Source organism: Leucoraja erinacea, chromosome 13, assembly GCF_028641065.1.
Source record: "Leucoraja erinacea ecotype New England chromosome 13, Leri_hhj_1, whole genome shotgun sequence".
Taxonomy (NCBI): Eukaryota; Metazoa; Chordata; class Chondrichthyes; order Rajiformes; family Rajidae; genus Leucoraja; species Leucoraja erinaceus.
In genome coordinates, this window is record NC_073389.1 from 11,751,573 (window position 1) to 11,775,144 (window position 23,572).

General features: G+C 39.9%; 1 protein-coding gene across 2 annotated transcripts in view; it reads left to right on the forward strand.

The window, feature by feature from the left end:
• The window catches only part of bach1b (BTB and CNC homology 1, basic leucine zipper transcription factor 1 b), a 63,552-nt gene extending 40,450 nt beyond the window's left edge, over positions 1-23,102 (forward strand). Inside the window, exons 3-5 of one of the 2 annotated variants that reach the window (XM_055644484.1) lie at positions 3,854-5,314; positions 10,906-11,112; positions 22,942-23,102. In XM_055644484.1, the coding sequence (XP_055500459.1) occupies positions 3,854-5,314; positions 10,906-11,112; positions 22,942-23,100 (1,827 nt within the window). In that variant the 3' untranslated portion in view covers positions 23,101-23,102. Of the gene's footprint in view, positions 1-3,853; positions 5,315-10,905; positions 11,113-12,845; positions 18,404-22,941 lie in introns of those variants that run through there. The other variant, XM_055644482.1, reaches the window with a different exon arrangement.
• The last annotated feature ends 470 nt before the right edge of the window (positions 23,103-23,572 follow it).

The following is a 23,572-nucleotide window of genomic DNA, read 5'->3' on the forward strand; positions in this document are numbered from 1 at the left end:
AATCTGTACTACACTTGTAGCCTTGCTATAAAAGGGAAGCTTGCCAGCAAGCTTTCTACAAGAGTCAAGGAATTATTGTTCTTGTATCAAAAAGATACTCTGACTTTTTCCACACAAAATAAGTTTCTTTGCTTTCTGTAACTTTATTTTGCTCTCAAACCAGTATATTCAACTTCTCATTTCTGTATCTCAGTTTATTGCTTCTGAAGTGAACTTAGAATATTGGAACCAACGAAGATAGGACTATAGGACACCATGCAACACAACGCCAAGTGCCTGCATCATTGGTGATCATTCAAAGTCAAGTACTATATAATTGTCCTCCTTGTGGATCTGTTATGTGGGTCTTGCAATGGCTGAAGCTGATCCTGGAGCCAGAGGCTTTATTGCATGGATATGCAGCTGTTTCGCCCCGCCAGTGGGCGTCCGTTCTTGACAACTTTTAACACGCAGAGACTGATGCTCGGATTGCCACCACACAGTCCTTGACAGGGACAAACACGGATCCAACGACAAGGGCTTCACGATGATTGGGAGATGCACTCCCTGCTGAGGCCTTCTCAGTTGTTGTGCTCCACCTGCTGGCCAGCCACCATCCTGCACCTGTTTCACCTTCTTGAAACATGGAACTGTATAGCACAAGAACAGGCCCTTCAGCCCACAGTGTCTGTACTGAACATGTACCAAGACCATCATTTATCTACGTGCACACAACCCATATTCCTCCAGTCCCTACATATTCATATGCGTATCCAAAAGTCTAAATGCCACTAACATATCTGTTTCAACCATTATCCTCAGCAGTGCGTTCCAGGCACTCACCACCCTTTGTAAAAAAAAAGCTTGCTCCGCACACCTCCTGTAATCTTTGCCCCTCTCACATTAAAGCTATGCTCTCTAGTATTTTATTTTTCCATCCTGGGAACAAGGTTCTGACTGTCTACCCTATGCCTCTCATAATTTTATATTCTATCAGGACCATGTGCAAGCTCCAGCATTCCTGAGAAAACAACCCAAATCTTTCCGACCTCTGCCTGTAGCTAATACACTTTAATCCTGGCATCATTCTGGTACACCACCTCTGTACACTTTCCAAAGCCTCTACATCCCTGTAATGGGTTAAACCAGAACTGCACACAATACTCAAGTCCTATAAAGATGCATTATGACTTCCTGATTCATATAATCAATGCCCTGACTTATGAAGGCAGACATACCATATGCAGTTTTTACCACTATCTACTTGTGGTGCCACTTTCATGGAATTATTGACATAGACCCCAAGATCCATCTGAACATTTTGGGCCGCACTTTGTCAGGAACCTTCCCCTTGACCTGCTTGCATGGGTGACCAGGAATATAGCTTCAGATGCTTTAGCTTTCAGGATTGTAGGCATGACAAGATGGCAACCCTTCGCGAAGAAGTGCCTCAATACAACAGCAACAACCTGGATGACCAAATAATATGTGTTGCTTGCGGTAGATCACAAGGTGAACTGCTCTGTGTTTGCATAGTGCCATGGGATGGGTTGGTTTCACCTGAATACACAGGTGGTGAGAGGCCTGTTAAATGTTCAAATTGATGGGTTGGTTATAAGAAGGGTTTCGGCCCGAAACGTGAATACACAGGTGGTGAGAGGCCTGTTAAATGTTCAAATTGAAGATAAACTAATTGTTAGTCAATCTCCGCAATATACAAACAGCTTATTTATTGGGTTGGAAAGTCCCTGGTCCTTTTTGGCTGTGAGCAGAGGAAGATGAAAGGGAGAGACACGAGTTTATTTAAAAAACAAAAGCTATAAAAAAAGTTAGGATTATTGTGGAATGGCTTTTGAGGAATGTTCCTTGCAATCACTTTAACTGATTGAGGAATAATGGGTCTGTTTTCCAGTATTTGTTCTGGAGAATCCTCATGTTTCTAAACTCGTATTTAGCAAAGACAGATTGCACAAAATGTTATTTCAAAACGGTATGCTTTATGCTTATAGGCTTTTTGACACTTGGTCTTTCCTTGCCTTGCCTTATACATTGTACTATCTGGCTGAGTTATGACATCGTAGTATAATATTGGATAATAGTTCTCATATTTCCTTAAAACATAGAACAGTGCTATTTGGCCTGCCTCTTAGAAATCTTATCAATTCCATTTTTCCATTTATTTCCCTTGAACCTATTTTGCCACATGCGTTCATTCCCACCGCACTGATTTTGTTTTCCCACCACCCACCTAAATTACATGCAAAAGACGGTAGGTAGTTAACAAGCACGTCATTTAGATTTGTGACAAAATCCAAAGATCTGATTGTGAATTAGTGAACTCCTCACACAGTTTTTATCCGAGTGTTCAGTTGACTGAAGCGTTAATTCTCTGACTACCTCCCACTCTGATTTCATCCTCATGCATTATTCAAGTGAAGTTCCATGCCAACTCAAGAAACAATACCACAGCTTCTGATTAGGTGCATTGCATCTTTTCAGGACCTCAGCAGTTATGAAGTGATTTACTTTTTTAAAATTAATGCTGTTTTCTCTTTTAGTCATTTTTAGTTAATTTTATTTTGTATACATTCAAATGTAGTTCTTATCATGTATGGGTATGCCCATAATGTAATAAAGAATAATGGGAGAGGTATATCTCATGCAGTTTATGCCAGTAAAAATATAAATCACTTGTGGAATCATAGTCATACAGCATGAAAACAAGCCCTTTGGCCCAACTTCACCACTCCGACCAACATCCCATATCTTTGTAAACCTATCCTGTCCAAATGTGTTTTAAACGTTCTGATGGTACCTGCCTCAATTACCTCCTCTGGCAGTTTGTTCCATATGCCTACATACTTTGGGTTTTTTTGTTTTTTTTAAAGCTGCCCCTCAGATTCCTATTAAATCTTATTCCCTTCACCTCAAACCTATGTCACCTGGTTCTTGATTCCCCTACTCTGGATAAAAGAAGTACATATTCCTCTCATAATCTTGTACAACTCTACAAGATCACCCCTCATCCTCGTCTGCTCCAAGGAATAAAGTCCTTGCCTACTCAATCTCTCCCTATTGCACCGGCCCTGGAGTCCTGACAACACCCATGTGTATCTTCTCTGCACCTTTTCCAGCTTAGCAACATCTTTCCTCTAACAGGATGATCAAAACTGAACCTGATGATCCAAATGTGGCCTCACCAATGTTTTGTACAACTGTAACAACCTCCTGACTTCTCTGCTCAATACGGATGAAGGGCCAATGTGCTAAAAGCCTCCTTGACCACCTCATCTACCTGTGACATCACATTCAAGGAACAATGTACCTGCACTCCGAGATCCCTTTGCTCTGCAATACTCTCGAAAACCCTGCCATTCACTGTGTAGGTCCTGCCCTTGTTAGACTTCCCAAAATGCAACATCTCTCACTTCCCTGGATTAAACTCCATGAACCATTCCTCAGCCCAACTGATCAAGATCCTGCTTAATTTTTGATAATCATCTTTGCTATCTACAATACCACCCACCTTAGTGTCATCTGTCAACTTGCTAATCATGCCTTGTACGTTTGTTTGCACCAAAATAAATGATATAGATGACAAATAGCAATGGGCCCAGCACCAAACACTGAGACACACCGCTAGTCTCAAGCCTCCAGTACGAAAAACAACCTTCCACCCTCTGCTTCCTTCCATGAACCATTTTTCTATTCAATCAGCTTGCTCTCCTTGTCACCCAGGAGCTAATTTGATCTTTGGTTACACAGAAAAGCTGGAGAAACTCAGCGGGTGCAGCTAATTTGATCTGCTTCATCTTAAATTGGGTTTTGTGCCGTTTTGTCAAAATATAATTGGCTGTTCTTTTTGTTTTGTCAGGTTACAGCAAGAGGCTTTGCACCGCTGCTCCAGTTTGCATACACTGCCAAACTTCTCTTGAATAAAGATAATATATTGGATGTCTGTAGAAGTGTAGAAATTCTTGGATTCCATAACATAGAGAAAACATGCTTTAGCTTTCTTCATGCCAAACTCTTTGGAAAGTGTAAAGAATTTCCAAGAAATGCCTGTTGTATGTCCAACTGTCTGAAAACAAATCTAAAAATTCCAGTTGGTGATAATGAAAACTCAGAGGTTGATGATGATGTGGAAGAATTTCTTGAATTTGAACATCTCAAGAGTCCTTGTCCAAAGCTTCGAAAATGCATTGAAGTTGGGAAAAACTGTCCAGACATTCAGAATGAGGCGACTGATCCCAAGTATGCCAGTTTGAAAGAAAGTGGATGGGCCAGTTCGTCATCCCTTTGTCCCAAGTACCGAAAATTTCAATTGGCCTGTGGGAAGGAGCGATTGGCATCACGGAGCAATAGATTGTCAATACCAAATTCTCCATTGGATCAAATAATTTCTAAACAGCAAATTGAACCTCTTCAAAACCGTGCATTCACAATCGAGTCAGGGGATGAACCTATGAGGCAGATTGAAAAGGATTATGGTGACCTACCCGTGGCAGATGATGGAAATATTGAACTCAAGAAGCAAATGGATGTAAGTTACTCAGTAGCACAAAACCTTTCAGCAGAAGAATCAAATGGGCCAGCACAAAATATCTCAGGTGTATCACCAGACTTTACTGAGGAGCATTACAACTTGCCTTGCTCTAGGGCAGAGCTGTTTGCCCCCTTGTTGCAGTATGACGACTTGCAAAAGACCAATGCTGCGTCTACAAACATTGAAGGAACAAAAAATGAAATGGGTCAAAGGTGTGACCAGCTGAGTGCTTCAGAAAAAGCAGGAGGCGACTCTGAAAGACAGTCAGTTATTTTTAGCTCAAACTGTTCGAAAACACAAAATGTCAATTCTGCCCTCTGTGGTCAAAGCGTCGTGGAAAGGGAGGTGGCAGAACATCTAACAAATCGATTCTGGAGTGAACCTCATGATGCAAGGTCTGGCTGCATGGCCGAATCTTTTATTGAACAGAACAATTGTCCAAGACAACTCAATGTGGAGAGAATTTCTCAAAGCTCTCAGTTTCCTATAGATTCTTGCCAAACACTTCAAACCCTTGAAGAAAATTCGCAGGATACTTTACTACTGCACTATACCTCTTCAGTATCTCGCCTGTCTGGTTCTACCAACAGCTCTTCCAAGTGCCCATTTAAATATAATACTGGAAATTCAGTGTGTTCCAGCAGCTCTGGTTTAGAGGAGCTTGAAAATGACCAAGGACCGCAACATGGCAAATGTGATGACTCCTGTACTACTAACTCAGGAGATGATTTTGGCTCTGATTCGGAGGATGACAGTGAGGCATGTTCTGCCAGGGAACAAGAATGTGAGGTAAGAACACTAGTATTGTTTTACATGCTTCAAATGAATCCTGCAAAAATAACAGAAACAGGTCCCAAGTCAGAGTTGTCATAGAAACATAGAAAATAGGTGCAGGAGTAGGCCATTCGGCCCTTCGTGCCTGCACCGCCATTCAATATGATCATGGCTGATCACCCAACTCAGCATGCCGTACCTGCCTTCTCTCCATACCCCCTGATCCCTTTAGCCACAAGGGCCACATCTAACTCCCTCTTAAATATAGCCAATGAACTGGCCTCAACTACCCTCTGTGGTAGAGAATTCCACAGATTCACCACTCTGTGTGAAAAATGTTTTTCTCATCTCGGTCCTAAAAGATTTCCCCCTTATCATTAAATTGTGACCCCTTGTTCTGGACCTTCCCAACATCGGGAACAATCTTCCTGCATCTAGCCTGTCCAACCCCTTAAGAATTTTGTAAGTTTCTATAAGATCCCCCCTCAATCTTCTAAATTCTAGCGAGTACAAGCCAAGTCTATCCATTCTTTTTTCATATGAAAGTCCTGACATCCCAGGAATCAGTCTGGTGAACCTCCTCCGCTATGGCAAGAATGTCCTTCCTCAGATTAGGAGACCAAAACTGTATGTAATATTCCAGGTGTGGTTTCATTGTGTCGTATTATGCCCCTGTCCCACTTAGGAAACCTGAACTGAAACCTCTGGAGACTTTGCGCCTCACCCAAGGTTTCCGTGCGGTTCCCGGAGGTTTTTGTCAGTCTCCCTAATGGTCGAAAGTGGTTTCCGCTTCTTCTATGTTCCGGCAATTATTTCAAAAAATTCGAAATCGGCTGCAACTAAAAATAGGTTGCCGTTTTAAAAATTGGTGATTTTTTTTTTAGTCGAAGCTGGTAGCGATGCTAGTTGAATGTGGTTGCCGGCATGCAGCAGCTTTTGCAGAATCTTGATTTTAAGGTTACTTTCTTCTCATAATTTCATTATCTATTGAGTTCTTCAAACTAGAACATTTTCAATCTCCTTGGTAAGTTCTTTGGTTATAATTTACCATTGTTGTGTAACGGTAGTTACTCTAAAATAAGGTGGACACCAAAAGTAACCACCGTTACACTCTTTGAAATATGGCCATTCACAGCACTTAATGCCAAATTCATCAAAAAGTTGTGCTTATTACTGTGAAACATGCATCTCTGCAAAGCAACAAACTTGAAAATGTTTTGATTCATAATGAAATTAATGCAGAAATTGCCACTTTATTTCATTGTGTCATTTTTGTTGTCCTAAAATTTGATATTTTTGAGATATAAACTGATTGAATCAGGGAATTAATTTTAATTCCTAACTTGATTTTATCTATACTATCTCTTGCACATTTGAATAACAATCCCTGAAAAAATTAACACCATACTACTTGAAACTGGAGATATGACATTTTTAATGTTCTGTGCTAAAATCTCTCCAGTATTATAAAAATACACATATTTCCTTGCATAGATGGAGGTCATGTCAGTCCAATGAGTCTATGCTGACTCGTAAAGAAATCATATTTCATTGCTAATTTTCCCTACAGCTAATTATCCACATGTTCTCATCAACATTTCCTCATACTTGCTTGCTGGGGCCAATTTAAAATTGCCAAATAATCTTCTAATCTGCATATCTTTACAATATGGAAGGTGACAAGAGCACCCAGAGTAAATTCAGATGGTTGCAGAGTGAATAAGCAAACTCCACTGGGGGGTCAGGATTGAACCTGGGTCATTGAAGCCTTGATGCAGTAGTTCTTTTCTGTAGTTATACACCTTCATGAGAACACAGAGACTACAGATGCTCGATGTTTTTTTAATGTTCACCTTATGACTTCAGTATTTCCAGATTGTGTGTGTGTGTGTGTGGGGGGGGGGGGGGAATTCTTTTACCTAAAGTTAAAATTAATGCAGGCACATTTCCGAATTGTAAGATTTCCAATATGCATCTGTTGAGGACTACTCATCACATTGTGTCCTTAAAATGAGGCCCACAGTCATAGACTGCCATTAAAATCTCATCCTGACCTGCAAAGATCAGTTGCCAATTAAAGGGGCTGTCCCACTGCGGCGACCTAAACTGCGAGTTTAGACGAGTTTTCCCTCGACTCAAACTCGCAGGATGGTCGACATGGGGTTCTAGGAGGTTTGTAGTGAACAAAATCTTTGCGCGCCAACGGCCTGTCGCGGAACTGACGGCCAAAGTGGGACAGGCCCAATACCCTGGCGTGACGCAACGTCTCGCCTCCAACAGCAGCAGAAGCAGGCAAAAGAAGCCTGGGGCTCACAGCCGTTGTGGTCCGGTTCCGCCTGCACTTCTACTGCCAGAGCGGGAGCAAGAAAATTGAAGATAGGCACAAAATGCAGGAGTAACTCATCAGGATCGGCAGCATCTCTGGAGAGAAGCAATGGGTGACGTTTCGGGTCAAGACCCTTCTTTTCTGACTGAAGAAGAGTCTCGACACTAAACGTCACCCATTGCTTTTCTCCAGAGATGCTGCCAGTCCCGCTGAGTTACTCCAGCTTTGTGACCATCTTCAAATGACGTCACGCGCTACAGACGGCTGTCCGTACGCATGTAATCGCGCCCGACCTTCGAGGCACCGTCTTGGCTCAACGTGACCAAGAGGTCATGTAATTTGCGTGCCAAGGACACGAAAGTGGGACAGGCCCTTAACTCGCGGATTAGGTCGCCACAGTGGGACAGCCCCTTAAGGTTACTCGCCCAAGCCTGTTTATCATGTTGGTACACAAAAATGCTGGAGAAACTCAGCGGGTGCAGCAGCATCTATGGAGCGAATGAAATAGGCGACGTTTTGGGCCGAAACCCTTGAACACAACTGTTTATCATGTTGCTGTGCCATTGACTTCATGTCAAATTTGATTTAAATTAATTTGTCATTTAGTTAATCTAGCCATGAAACACTAGGTCTGTGACTAGCTGTTTCTTGAAGCCAAAGGTATGTCTTGCCGCATTGCTGTAATTATTTTATTGAAGACAACAGTCAAACAAAGCAAAGGAGATATTAAATCAGTCAATTGAAGAATGCTCACTTCCCGGCAGTTCTATTTCATTTATGAAGATGAATCAGTCGTGATTTTATTATATAGTTCAGCAGACACAAGGGGGTCATATGACTTCTCCTGCTGTGGAGACGGTCTGGTTCCACTTACAAATTTCTTACACAGATGAGTGGGAGATTTCATATTTGGGTTTCTGCCAATGAGTTTGCATAGCTACTTCATCTCAGCAAATGCTGCACAGAATATTTTATATACGGTCTAACATACTAAATGGACTGCAAGCAAGGTCCCACCCACATAATAACTTCCCTTGTCTCAGCCTCTATACTTGAAGCCTGATTCATCTGCATGGTTTTGCAGTTCTGGTGATTGAACTGATTTGTTAACTATCTTTCCCTGCAGGTGACCATTTGTGCATTTCTAGAATCAGTTTGTGTTTTTCCTGTAAAACATGTGCAATATTTTGTCTTTTTGGCTAAAAGTAGTTTGCAATAAAAATTGAACATTTTTACAATTACGGTTCTTAAATTTGGAAACATCGTTAATGAATATAATTTATTTTCAGAGGTACTTGCACAGTAGGCCAGATCAGTTATCGCAAATTCTGTATTTGCATTTGAGTTAAATGCATAGTCGAAATTGAATTGTATAATTCTAAACATTGATCTTGCAATCAGGCAATGACTTGGGCATTGTTGTAGTAACAGAATCATACTTCCAGGCAATATGCAGACCCCTGAGAACAACCTGTTCCAGCAGAGTGAGCAGATGGGTCAGTAGCCCTGGGGTTTTCCATACCATTGAAGCCAGCACCTGTGTACTTTTGTGGCATTGGGCCAAACATGGACAAGGAAACTTGCTTCTGGTTACCAGTTAGCATTTTCCTTCAGATGATAAATCAATTCTCCTTCAACAGCTCAGGAATACGGAAGGATCTCAAAACAATGAGATACCACAACTGAAGCTGATACACAGGATTCTCTGCGTGCTGCACAGTGTGCAGTTGACAGTGATGTACCTAATGAATGAGATCAGACCTCTGTAGTGCTACCAGTGCTACTGCAATTGAACATTGGTGGGCAGTTAAACAATTAATAGCTACTAGACCAAGTGGGACCCGTTGGATCCCTGACACACAGGAGGCCTGGTCCCCCAATGCAACCCGGTCCCCCAACGCAACCCGTTCGTCACACGGGAGGCCTGTTGCACCATTCACCCATTACCCCAACGCAACCCGTTCCCCTAATGCAATATTCCACCACTCACCCATAGGCCCCCAACTGTGCAGAGGCAGTTCATTTCCCCTTATTCATCCTCCCTCATTTTATACTTTTAAAAATATGCTGCCAGGAAAATAATTGGATTTCACTTGCTGCCAGGACTCAGTGTCCTGTGATTGCAACATTGTTGCGGGCAGGGCCAGCAAGGATTTGGATTTTTGACACAGAAGTTAAATGCGAATAACTTGTAAAATGTACCATCAATCCGCACAAAACTTGATACACCACAACAAACGGACAATGGTGAGTAAGGTGGTCCAAAAATTGTAGTGTTATCGTGTACGGTTTTGACGTAATTCAGGGCATGAATCGCACGCACGCACACAGACAAGATCAGAGTTTTAGTAATAATATATATATATATATATATCTATAAAGATAGAGGCTCCAGCAGCAACCTATCATTGACCATAATGGAGCCCCGTATTTGAGTGCCAAACAGAATGCTGAAGTATTTGCAGTATGTTCAGCCAGGATTGATCAATAGATGTTTGATTGACTCCATGATCACAAGCCTCAACATTTAATTGCCTCCACTACTGTTGCACTGTGGTTGTGTTGTATATCACCTCCAAAGTACATTGCACTTTCTTAGTGGGCTTGGACAACACCTCCCAAGTTTGTAATCTCTACTACCACGAGGAAAAAGGACACGGGAGCACTAGTGCTGCGGATTCCCTTCAAGGCCCCACATCTTCCTGACTTGGAAATATATTGTTATGTCTTTGTCGTCACCAGGTCTAAATCCTGGAACTACCTATGCCACTGCAATATGCAAAGCCCCTTCACTCGAAGGGCTGCAGTGGCTCATCACAACCTGCTCAAAGGCATAGAAGCCCCAAAAATATGGGTTATAAATTTTGACTCTGCTAGTGATGTCCACATTCTGATAAATCAATAAATAATTCTAGCATTTTATTTACAGATTTGTACAAATTTATTTCCTTTACATTTTTATTGGTCCTAAAAATTCAGAACTATTGATCTTGAGTATGTTTAATTGAACAAATAATGGAAGTTCTATAGGAGACGTTTTCCTCTCCAGGGATGCCTGAAAATTGAAGATTTTCTCCTCCTCCACCTGTCCATGTTCTCCATGAATGCCCACTGAATCACTCCAGCACTTTGTCTTTTATAAACCAGCATCTGCAGTTCCTTGGTTCTACATTTTAAATAAAGGAATATGTATTCTCCATATAACGTCTGGGTGTATCCATTTACCATGCAATTCTCTCCTACTTTTGTAAGCTAATTTATGTTTTTGGGTTCCTTCTAGGTTAAACTACCATTTCCTGTTGAAAGAATTACACTGTTATCCAGAAATGATTTTCAAACAATGCTGAAGCTGCATAAACTGAATCCAGAACAATTAGATTACATCCATGATATACGACGCCGTAGCAAAAACAGAATTGCAGCTCAACGCTGTCGAAAGCGGAAACTTGATTGCATTCAGAACTTAGAATGTGAAATCGATACATTGGTAGGTTTAGTGGAAATAGTGTTTTGAAGATTTTTATTTTCTGCATGTGTTTTTATGTATGATTATTGCTGTTAAATTCCCTGCTTTCAACATTCTTTAAATTGGCATTAGTAAAAAGCTCAACTGGCTCAGCCACATAATTGCTAGTAGCCACTGTGGTAATCCTGACTCTCTTATGTGCCTGTCCCACATTAGGTGATTTTATTGGGCGACTACAGGCGACTGCCGTAAAATTTTCACATGTTGAATTGACAATTTTTGTTGTCGCAGGTTTACATAGATGTTGCCGTAAGTGCTGTCGTAGGTGAATTCCATTCAAACTAGTCCCTTACAGTCGCCTAAGTGGGACAGGCCCATTAGGATGTCTGTTATTCATAAAAGACAAGTAAAGAGTGAGGTAGAATACTCTTTGCTTGCTAGCATTGTGCATTGCCAACAATATTTGAGGATTGAGATTATCCAGGGCACCGTGGCATGCTGGAGAGGCATCACATCAACCAATGTAAACGCTCACTGCCTTTACCAAGGTGCACTGAGGCAGTTCAAGGCTGGTTTTTCACGCCTCCCAAATGTTCACTCTGTTCCAGCTGCAAGGCAAGGGCAACAACCCAATGCAGAAGGTATCACGACTAGCTCGTGTAACATCATGACTTCAGTTATTAGCTTATCAGTTTTGTTTATTGTCACGTGTACCAAGGTACAGTGAAAAGCTTTTTGGTGCGTTTTAACCGGTCAGCAGAAAGACAATACAATCAATCCATTTACACTGTACAGATACATGATAAGTGAATAACATTTAGTGCAAGGTAAAAGCAGCAAAGTCTGGTCAAGGATAGTTCTAGGGACATCAGAGGTAGAAAATAATTCAGCCCTGCTCTCTGGTATGGTAGGATGATTCAGTTGCCTGATAACAGCTGGGAAGAAACTGTCCCTGAACTTGATGGTGTGCGTTTTTACACGGATACCTTTTGCCTGATGGGAGAGGGGAGAAGAGGGAGTAGCTAGGGTGCATCTCGTCCTTGATTATGCTGCTGGTCTTGCCGAGGCAGCGTGAGGTATAAATGGAATCAATAGAAGGGAGGTTGGTGTGTGTAATGGCCTGGGATGTGTTCACAATTTGCTGCAATTTCTTACGGTCCTGTATGGAGTTGTTCCCAAACCAAGCTGTGATGCATTCTGATAAAATTATTTCTATGGTGCATCTGTAGAAATATGTTACTGGAAATATGTTACTGTCATTTCATCATTAAGGGCCATAATCTATCTGCATAACAATACTGGGGAGTATCACAGTACGTCAAGAATGCAAATAGTCATTTCTTTTGTAGGTCCATTAAGGATAAACAATAGATGCTAGTTGTGTCAATTATATCTTAATCTGAGCAAGAATAAAATGAAATCATAGAACTTCGGCTCCCTATTCATTTATATGCTGGTACTCAAGTAATAGCAAGATGACAAATCAGGTTTTTATTTAATTCTCTTTTAAATGTCACTGAATATATCCCACTATCCTTTCAATTGCTGCATTGCAGATCACAATAAGAGTATTCTCCTGTTCACTCTGGTTCCCCTATGAAATGCCTTAAACATGATTTCTGCAGTCCATGTCCATTCTATGCTTTAATCCTTAACCAAAAGTAAAAAAGTAACTGAAATTCTATCTTCACACAAGTGTGTATATATTGTGATTAAAACATGATTTTAAAACGTTATTCTTCCATCTGATATAGCTTTGCGAAAAGGAGAAACTGCTGCAAGAGAAGGGCCAATTAAAAGTATCTATGGGTGAAACTTGGGGCAATTTATCAGGACTTTGCAAGCAGATATGTAAAGAAGCAGCATTGACCCCTGAACAAATTCACACACTAGCCAAGTACTCCTCCTCAGAATGCCCTCTTTCAGTACTGAACACTCAACGAAACATTGGCTCCGTCACCCGCACAAATTTGATTATTGGACATCCAGCATACTCCAGAAGTTCAAAGAGTATGGAATGCACTGGTGTGCAAGACTCCGGTCAACAGCTTCAAGAAAAAACAATGGATATCGCCAGAGGTCCACAAAAAGGGATTGCAGCTGATTCGTCCAAGGCAGAACAGGGCTGCCAGACTGTAATGATTGATTTCTGTCAAGAAATGATAGACAAGTGTACCACAGATGAGTAACCCTGCTGTATTTCATTTTTCACTCGGACTCTTTGTAGAGTTTGAAATTAATTTACAGGAATCACTGAGCACAGTTGACACAGGAGAGCAATGCAAATTATTTTTAATCTTTTTATGCATGCAATCTACATTGTCTTTAAACTGAGAGTGTTCCATTTGAATTTATACATGTTATTACATGTGAAATTTGTGCTAAGTTTAAAACTACTTGTTGGCAGTTTAATCGGTGTAATGTAAAGAATGGTGGATATGACTTTTTTTAACTCCGCTTCACAAACTATGAACAAGGAGAAAGATACATATCAGGGCAATCTATCAAATTCACTTACCATCTCAGTAAACATGTCACTAAATTTTAAGCACCCTTCATCGGACAATGGGTTGCTTACATCTGTTATCTGCATGTTTACATGATGTGATACCACTTCACTCAAATCTTTAAAATATGTATTTTCATGTTTTTTTTTAAGTGCCATTTCCTCCCTGGGGTATTTCAGAAATCCATGACCAGTGAAGTTTTACATTGCTGAGATTTTATAACCAAACACTAATTTCTATCCTAAGCTTTTTGACTATATTTTAGCAGACTTTCCCCAAGCACAATTAAAGGGTTTATTTTGCCAAATCACTATTTTCATTTGTTTAAGTCTGAAGAAGGGTTTCGGCCCGAAACGTTGCCTATTTCCTTCGCTCCATAGATGCTGCTGCACCCGCTGAGTTTCTCCAGCTTTTTTGTGTACCCACTATTTTAATTTGATATTCATTAACTTAGATAAATAGTTATTTTTACGAGCCAACACCAGAGGTAGAATGGCTGCTTTCCATGATCAGAGCTGGTGCTATTCTTAAACTGTCATATCTCTAGACCATTGACCAACTAAGTTAATTTATCTTATGTAAAGCAGGATCCAGTGCCATCTATTGTCAGCATTCTTTTGTGGACTAAGTAGCATTAAATCAATTGATATTTAATATCCAATTATCAAACACTGGATTTGTTTTAAAAATCAGCAAATTGGGAACTTTATACATTGCAACTCACTTAAATCCTTCCTCAATCTTTTGCTTCAATACATTAAGTAAACACAGAATATTTTGTTTTTGGGACATGCCGGCAGAGACCGTGATTTTTGTTAATGTTTGGAGCAGAAGGGTGAAATGCAAAGCTCTGTACATGTTTTCAGTCAGGTTCTTGCCTTCATGAGCTGGAAACGTTGAGATTATCAAAGGGGTTAGCTTCTTCCTGATGGTTTCTCTATTCCATCTGAACCTGTTTTCAAGAGGTAGTTGAGTGTTTAAATGTAGATTTATCATTGCAGTTGGTGAATGTTTAATGATGGTCTTCCTTTTCATGCCAACATTTATTTCCACTCCAATTTTGTTTGTATGGTGGAAAGGAATGCTTGGATGTCTTTTTGTGTGCACTATTTCTCTTACTAGAAATACTTCCAAAAACGTAAAATGTCACAGCATTATCACACATACATATTTGGGGAGATTTTCTGGGTTTGATAAACATGGAAATCCTTTGTCATATAGAACCCTCTTGTATCTATTTATAAAAGACATTAACCACTAAGAGCAGTAGTACAGTAGAACAAAAATTAATAAGTGGCTTAAGTTCATTTAAAATAGAATGCCTTCATTAATATTACTTGAAAGTGAATCATTAAATAGTGTTATAGTTGGTTTAATTTTGCTGCTCCTAAACCTAGGATCTAAAAAATAATTGATAAAATGTATATCATTGTTTGACTACATGTTAAAGTTAAGTGTAAAGCTAACTGTTTGCTTTCTGTGCACAGCAGGCCTTTAGGGAGTTTTCCCTGTGTTTTGATTGTGTTAAACAGAAGTAGAAGCCATTTATTTCAGCCAATATTCTTGACTACCTCAATGTTGAAGGATGACATCAGAAGAGGCAATAGTTTATTATTCTACCGGAGTGTCTGTTAGTACTTTTAATTCGGACAATCAAGATTCAAGTTGCATACTTATGAAACATCAAAGATTGCAAATCAAGACCATTGGACAAAAGAGCTGCAAACTCGGGGAGCAGTATTATTTTATTTCAGAGGACCACTGAGCTCATCATTATTGTCAGGAATTTCCCAACATATTACCAGTATTCACTTTAAAACTACAGAGCAAGATTAATTTTGTCCCGGAGGAAAGTGCTTATTTGCAAATTTAAGCATTTAATGTAAGGTTTGTTCCTGGGACTTGATTCACTAATTATGGGCAAACACAAAGGCATCTAATACAATTTTGAGATTATCCTCAGGAGTGATTTAAAAAAAGTTATCTTGCAATTTGATATTCATCACTTAGAGACATGGAAATAAACAATTTGATACATTTAAAAATGGTTTCTATTTGACAGTAGTCCAGTAGAGGGTGTCTGAGACCAATCATGAATCAAATATGACACTTTTAAAAATTCTGTGTGTGTATTAAAGGCAAAATAAATGTACATATTAAATTGCCTAAGGTTCCAGCTTCCTCCCAAGATTAATGTCTCCTAATTCATTTTGAACCTGTGCCCCCCTTTGCAATTTGAAGGTGTATTGATCTGGTAATACCCACCTGTTTGCAGAATGAACAGTGAAAATTAACAGAATTTTATGACACCAAATGTATATTGTACATATTTTTTTTAAATAGTGTTTATGTTCACTGCAGCGTTGTAGTTTTATACTACACATCTCATGCTTATATAATGGATTATAGCAAAAGCTGCCTCAAAGCAATAAACATGCTTATGTTTGGTCGGCTGAGCCTTCAAATGCAATATCTCAACTTGTATGTTCGTAAGGAACAAGCACATTGTAATAGTCCAGGAAAATCTAATTCACTGCAGGGATATGGGCTGCATGATTGAAATAGAATGTTCAACTTTCAACCTCACTAAATATGCAGTTTATCTGATTTACCAGCTCAAACATTTCACTAGCAAATGTTATTTTCGGAATCTATGTTTTCTGTACGATATGTAAATCAGTGCTGAATTTCTCGACAATTTTGAGAATTCACCTTTTCTATTAATAAGGTAGTTTATGCATTTCTAACGTACAATTTTATGAAGAGTTACTTGGATTCATTTGGAACTAAATACTGAAAATGACTTTTTAAAATTTGTAAACATGGTACTGTGATTAATACTCCTTTGAAGCACTAATGGAACATTCGCACAGCGATTGTTTCATAATATCTGTCTGGTCAAATTATTCATATTCAGATTCTCTGTTTTTGATTGACTTCTTGAATTAACCTCAAATATTTCACTGTTACTCTTGTGAATGTTTTTTTGGCATTGTCCAGTTATTGTTGTCTAACTGTATTCACTGCCATTCTTTTTTGTACAAATTTTAAGGAAATATCAGCAATTGTTTTGTATGTTCTAGCTTTACTGAATATACTTTGAATTTTTAGCAGATTTTGCAAAAAAGTGTAAATATTAAAATATGTGGAACAGTTGTTCATCTCAAGCTTCCAGTATTTGTGAATCTGAACTCCACAGACTATATAAAGGCATAGCCATACAGCACGCAAACAGGCCCTTTGGCCCAACTTGCCCATGCTGACAAAAGATACCCTATCTGAGCTTGTCCAACCTGCCTTTGCTTACCCCTTACCCCTCTAAACCTTCTCTATCCCGGTACCTGTCCAAATTACTTTTAAATGTTGTGCCTGCCTCAACTACCTCTGGCAGCTCGTTCCATACACCCATCACTTTTTGACAAAGTTGCCCCTTGGGCTCCGCTTGAATCATCCCCACTCACCATATTTGAGTTACAAATGCTTCGGTACCAAATGTTGATGATCGTTGAGGGAAGTACTGTTTCATTGATGACGTTTTGATCTATGGCTCAAATGCATTAAATAAGATTTGATTTGATTTGATTAAGATGGGAAGAGAAGGGAATAAATTCCATTAATCAAAAATCCAGGGTATATTGTTTAATGTGTCAGACAATTATTGATACCTGTTCTAGTTTCTTTAGAATGCTGCAAACCCTTTTTTTTTTGTCAATGTATGGACTCGTACCTTATCATGTCCAAAAGTTAGCAACTCTTCATTTTGAATCTGTAACAAACAACATGCACTGATATTTCATCCAGAGTTCTTTATGTATATGTGCAGCTCATCTGTGAGCACTGGTGAAATATTTGATTGTAACAGAATAGTTGCAAATGAGCCTCATCTAGACCTCAACCAATAAAAGTGTAGCTAACAGCCAGTGGGCACATTGCAAATATTCAAACTCTCCTAATAAATCAGTGGAGATGGGGCAAGGGAAATGGTATTCCTAAAATTCTGGACTCCTAGTCAGGTTACCTTGCAAACTCTATGAATAAGTAAATTACATTAAATGCTAGAAATCTAAAATAGGTCAGGCCTCTGAGGAGGAAGACAAATAGTTAAGTGACATTTCAAAATAAACCTTACAAGTGAAGACCATTCGTCAGAACGGATGAAATATTTGACTAACAGCAATTCAGTGGAAATGGTGCAAGTGAGCAGACAGATGCATATTCTGCATTAACTTGTTCAGTAAGTGTGATTCACTTATAAAGCAGCAAATATTGCACCGAGAATCATATGACAGTGCAAGGACCAAGCCTGGCCTAGTTTTTGTGATACACTGTAATTAAAGAACAAATTGGAAAACAAATTTCTCTACTTAGTGCAGTTAAAAATAGAAATTGGGAAGATGTTGCCACATATTTCTTGCTCTCCATTCGCCTTTGTGTATCAATTTCTGCATCAGTACCTCATTGAGGGATCTGGTATTCGGACAGATGATAGGCATGACTTTGTGCTACTGATCACCTGGATACTTACTGTCAAAGCATACCACAAACCCTTAGGACTTGCCCATTCAAGTCCCAGTTACTTTTTAATGATCTAACAACATGTCTTATCAAATAAACATCCTGGCACTGAAAAACTTATTTTTATGTGCTGAGTCTCGATTGTATACATTTTAATTATTGAAGTGTTTTTAAAGCAATTTTCTTTCCATTCACTTTTATCTTTATCTCTTATTTGAACATTTTTACCTTGTTTTATTTTCTGTACATGAAATTGTTTTATTAAATATCCTTATACTTTCAAGTTTCAACTCTTTGTGTCTCTGAGGATTCTTAAGTCTGATTGAGATGTACTGTGATATGAGAAGTCAGCGTAGGTAATCCAGCCCTAAGAGCCTGCTCCATCATTTATTAAGATTGTGACATCTACTGCTATCATTTTCCAGCAACATCCCCATGTCTTTTATTTCCCTCGATGTCCAGAACCCTATCAATCTCAGCTTTGAAGGAGCACTAGTTATCGTGCTCTGTGGTACAGAATTCCAAAGAAATTTCTCCAAGTGGAGAAATCTGTCTAAGATAGCCAGGTGAAGGATCCAGTCTATTATGTCGTCTTTGAAGAATTCTCTGTTTCAGTGAGAGTGCCCCTTATTTGGCTGTAGAGGGCCACTCCCTCTGCAATTCATTAACATTAAGAGAATATGAACCCAGTCACCCTAACCTGCCCTCATACCCACCATCCCTGAAACCAGTCTATTGAATCTTTACTGCACTCCCTCTTTGGCACCTGCATACGTAAGGATGAAAACTCGACAGTGCTCCAGGTGACAGCTCCCAATGCCTTATCCAATTGCAAGAAGAGTTCTTTGCTCGTACATTTAAATACTGTCTTACTAAATAATAGCATTCCGAATGTTCTCAAATGGCTTGCATCACCTGCATATTGGCCCTCAGTCACTTGCTTACAAGTATCTCTTAGAACCTTTAAATATCAACATTGCCCAGTCTCTCACCATTTATCAAATACTTCTCTGCTGGACACACCAAAGTAGATGACCTTACATTTTGCCCATATTATTTTCTATCCGCCGTGTTCTTGCCCACTCACTCAGCTTGTCTATATTGAAGCCACTACATTCTCCATTGTACTCACAATCCCACTTAGTTTAGTATCATCAGTTGGAAATTTGATATTTGGTACCCTCAGCAAAATAATTGTGAATAATGGACCCAAGCACTCTTCCACTCATCCCAACCTCTGAACCCGAGGAAGATCAGTCTATTGCCACTCTGCTTACTATCTGATCACCAATTCTCAATCCGTATCAAGATATTTTCCTAATTTAATGTTGGTCAACGTGTACGAACTGAACAAGTCTTAAAGGAAATCCAAATACACCAAGTATCTTGGTTCCCTAGTTATCTATTCCATTAGTTGCATGCTTAACTCCAATGGAATGGTCAAGCATAAAATGTCATTCATAAAACCATATGGACAGCTCAATCTTTTTTTTTGAGGTTTTTGTAGAGGATTAGGAACCATCACCATCTCTAACACCAACTCGTTAAAAACTGGGATGTAGTCAGTAGGTCCTTAGTGAGTTTGAAAGTTGATAGATCACAACTTCTCTGCTACTTTTCTTTTAAACTTTTACTTAATTACTTAAGATCCTCCAATTGTTTGTTCCACTCTCCTCGATGCCCTTGACTATAAAAGACAATGTCTATTTGCTGTGTTCAAGAGCTCTCATGGCTCTGGGAAGCTGTAAGCATAATGAATAGTGTGCACCATTTGTTTACTACTTAATGAGGCAATTAAAGGCATGTCCATGTACACTGCCTCCTTTATTTTAGCAGAGTATTCATTGTTAATGGAGTCTAGGATAGAAGTTAGTCTTGCAAATAATAAGTGGCTTGATAAACTGCATTTTTAATTGAGGCTTGCATAAAATGGGTAAAATAGCCAATGCTAAATGGTACTGAATCAAATAACTGCTTATAATTATAGGTTTCATTCGATGAAACAGCAATTACATAGTTGTAAGAAAGTCTGATAAGTTAACACAGGTAATTTTTAACCCAACAGAAGGGAAAAGCTCATAAAGAAAAGTCTTATTAACCAAAGGCAAGCCCTCAGTCCAATTAGATTCTCTGTATCAAGTTGAGTTTACTGTTGCAATCGTGTAATGTGGGAAACAGCGGAAATTAGCATGATAAAGATGAAAGAAATTGCAGATTACTGGATTTAGAATTGTAATGCGTCTGAATCCTAAATGATTGGGTTTTAAGTGTTGGTGTAAATGGCATTTAGTTTATGTGTTTAATTAGATGTCAATAAACTACCTGGCCTTGCAACTCCAGTCCAAAGCGGATATGTCATCATTAGAAAATGCTGGAACATTTTATTAAGGAAGTGGTACAAGGCAGTTGAAAATAACAGGATTAGATGGAGTGAACATAACTTTGTGAAAGGGAAGTCATCTTTGACAAATTATGTCTTGAGGTTGCAGCCAGCTGCATAAGGGTGAACTAACCGATTTGTCTGAGGAGTATCAGGGGGCCTTTGATGCCATTGAACAGATGATTAAATCAAATTAAGCGTGCCTGATATTAGGTGTTGGAGTTTAGATTTTCATAATAATTTGGATGAGAGGATCAAGGTTAATATTAACCATTCATAGATTCTCCAGAGATGCTGCCTGACCCGGTGAGTTACTCCAGAATTTTGTGGGTGGGGGGGGGGGGGTGGGAAGTGGAAGAACAAAGAAAGACCCGGTGGTCTTTGTCGGCACCCTTCATGTGACAGCTCTTTGCATACCTGAGGCATGCAAATATCCCTTGTGGCTAAAGGGATCAGGGGGTATGGAGAGAAGGCAGGTACAGGATACTGAGTTGGATGATCAGCTATGATCATATTGAATGGCGGTGCAGGCTCGAATGGCCTACTCCTGCACCTATTTTCTATGTTTCTATGCAAAACAAAGAATATCACTGACTTGTCAGATATGACAATAATAAAGCAGTCATTCATTCATTCAAGATGTTGATGTTTGGAGAAGCACCTCCATCAAGTCATTGAAAGATAACACATTTGTGCAGTGATCAAGTTAATGCATTTCGTTGTCTCTGTACTGTACACTGACAATGACAATTAAAATTGAATCTGAATCTGAATCTGGTCTTTATCAAAAAATAATTTGAGTACAAGTGTAGAAGTGTATTGCATTAAACTGCACTATTGGGTAGAGGTCTGATCTCCATAACCGACGGAAGTATTTGCCATGATAAATGCAGTAAAGGATCACCAGCTTGATTCCTAGGTTAGCAAGTTTCCCCTATAAGGAGAGATTAAAAAAGACTAGGTGTGCAGCCTCTTGGCTTTAGAAAAATTAGAGATCTCGTTGAAAAGTATAAAATGATTCTGGGGCATGACAAGGTTGATGCTTCCAAGCACAAGGATTGGGGTGTGTCGACTGATGGGTGCGGGGTGATTCAGGACAAAAATGAGAACTTGAGAAGAACTTTCTTTCACCCAGAGGGCAGTGAATCTTTGAAATTCTCTACATACGAGTACATTCAAGACTGATCAATTGATCAATTCATTTTTAAATATTAAATGAATTGGAGATACTTGGTTATAATGGACCAGCCGTACATGATCTTACTGAACGAGGGAGCAAATTAGCTCTTATTTCACTTATGTTCTTGTGTTAACAATGCAACATCAACTGAAAAGATTTGATGTCAAAGTGTCAAAAGCGTTAAGCTTAAAAGAAAAGCAAGATTGGAACTGATGGATTGGGCAGTGTTCACCACTTTTTGCACTCTTTGTGGTTCCCGGGAGTATGATTTGCTGAACCAGATTGTGATGCCATCAATCAAAATGCTCTCTATTGTACACCTGCAGTCCAAGAGAGTACTCATCGACTTACTGTCTCCTCAATCTTTAAATGAAGTAGAAGCATTGATGGGCTTCCTGCATCATTACATCAATGTGCTGGGTCCAGGACAAATCTTCAGAGAAATGCACGCCTCGGAATTTGACGTTTTTTGACTCTCACCACCACCACCGATGAAGAGAAAGGCCAAGTATCCACAAACAAAAAGGCAGGCAGCATCATCTGGGACCCATATCACCCTCCTGCCACTGGGAAGATGATATAGGAGCCTGAAAACTGCAATGTCCAGGTTCTGGAGCAGCTTCTTCCCAACAACATTAAAAGCCCTGTCCCACAGTACGAGTTCATTCCAAGAGCTCTCCCGAGTTTGCCCTGATTCGAACTCAGAGATTTACAGTAATGGCCACTCGTCGGTACTCGGGGCTCTCGTGGACATTTTTCAACATGTTGAAAAATCTTCACGAGTCTTCCCGTGCTTACCTGTCGTTAGCGAGTCTTCCTCAGTACCTGCCGTTAGCGCTAAGAGACGTCCCCGAGCTCCGACGTACCCGCTACGCTCATTCTCCGTGCTTACCACGAGTTTGATTTTTTTTTAAACTCGGGAGAACTCTTGGAATGAACTCGTACCGTGGGACTTGGCTTTAAGGCTTCTTCTAGTTCTTCTTGCGTATGGCGTGCACACCATAAAGTTGTAGGACAACTTGTTCTATTTGATCTTAAAAAAAATAAAACATTAAGGCTAATAAGCTCCAAACTACATAGACTTGGGGCGCATTGTTTTATGATTTTTATCTTTGCACTATTATTTATTTGCATTTATACTTAACTTTTTTGAAGTTTTAATGGTGTTTACAGAGTAGATTTACATATCTGTTGTGCTGCTGCAAATAAGAATTTTATTGTTCTGCTTCGGGACATGTGGCAATAAAACACTCTTGCTTGTTTTGAAGGTAGACAAAACTGCTGGAGAAACTCAGCGGGTGTGGCAGCATCTATGGAGCGAAGGAATAGGTGACGTTTCGGGTCGAGACCCTTCTTCTGACTGGTGTGGGCGGGCAGGAAGAAGAAAGGAAGAGGCGGAGACAGTGGGCTGTGGGAGAGCTGGGTGAAGGTTCGTTGACCTGTACTGTACCCTATTCCCCTTTGCTCAGATATGCCCATATCCACTAAATTCCCTGGCTAACTCGTCCCTTCCCACCCAAGCCACCCCTCCCCAGGCACCTTCCCCTGCAACCGCAGAAGATGCAATGCCTGTCGCTATACCTCCTCTCTCGACTCAGTTCAGGGACCCAAATAGTCCTTTCAGGTTAGGCAGAGGTTCACTTGCACTTCCTCCAACCTCATCTACTGTATCTATTATTTAAGATGTGGACTCTTATAAATCGGCGAATCCAAATTGGCGATCGTTTCACGGAACACCTACGCTCGGCCGGCGTGAACCAACCTGAACTCCCGGTTGCCGGACACTTTAATTCTCCTTCTCATTCCTACACAGACCTTTCTGTCTTGGGTCTCCTCCATTGTTAGAGTGAGGCTAAACGCAAATTGGAGGAAGAGCATCTCATATTTCGCTTGGGCATT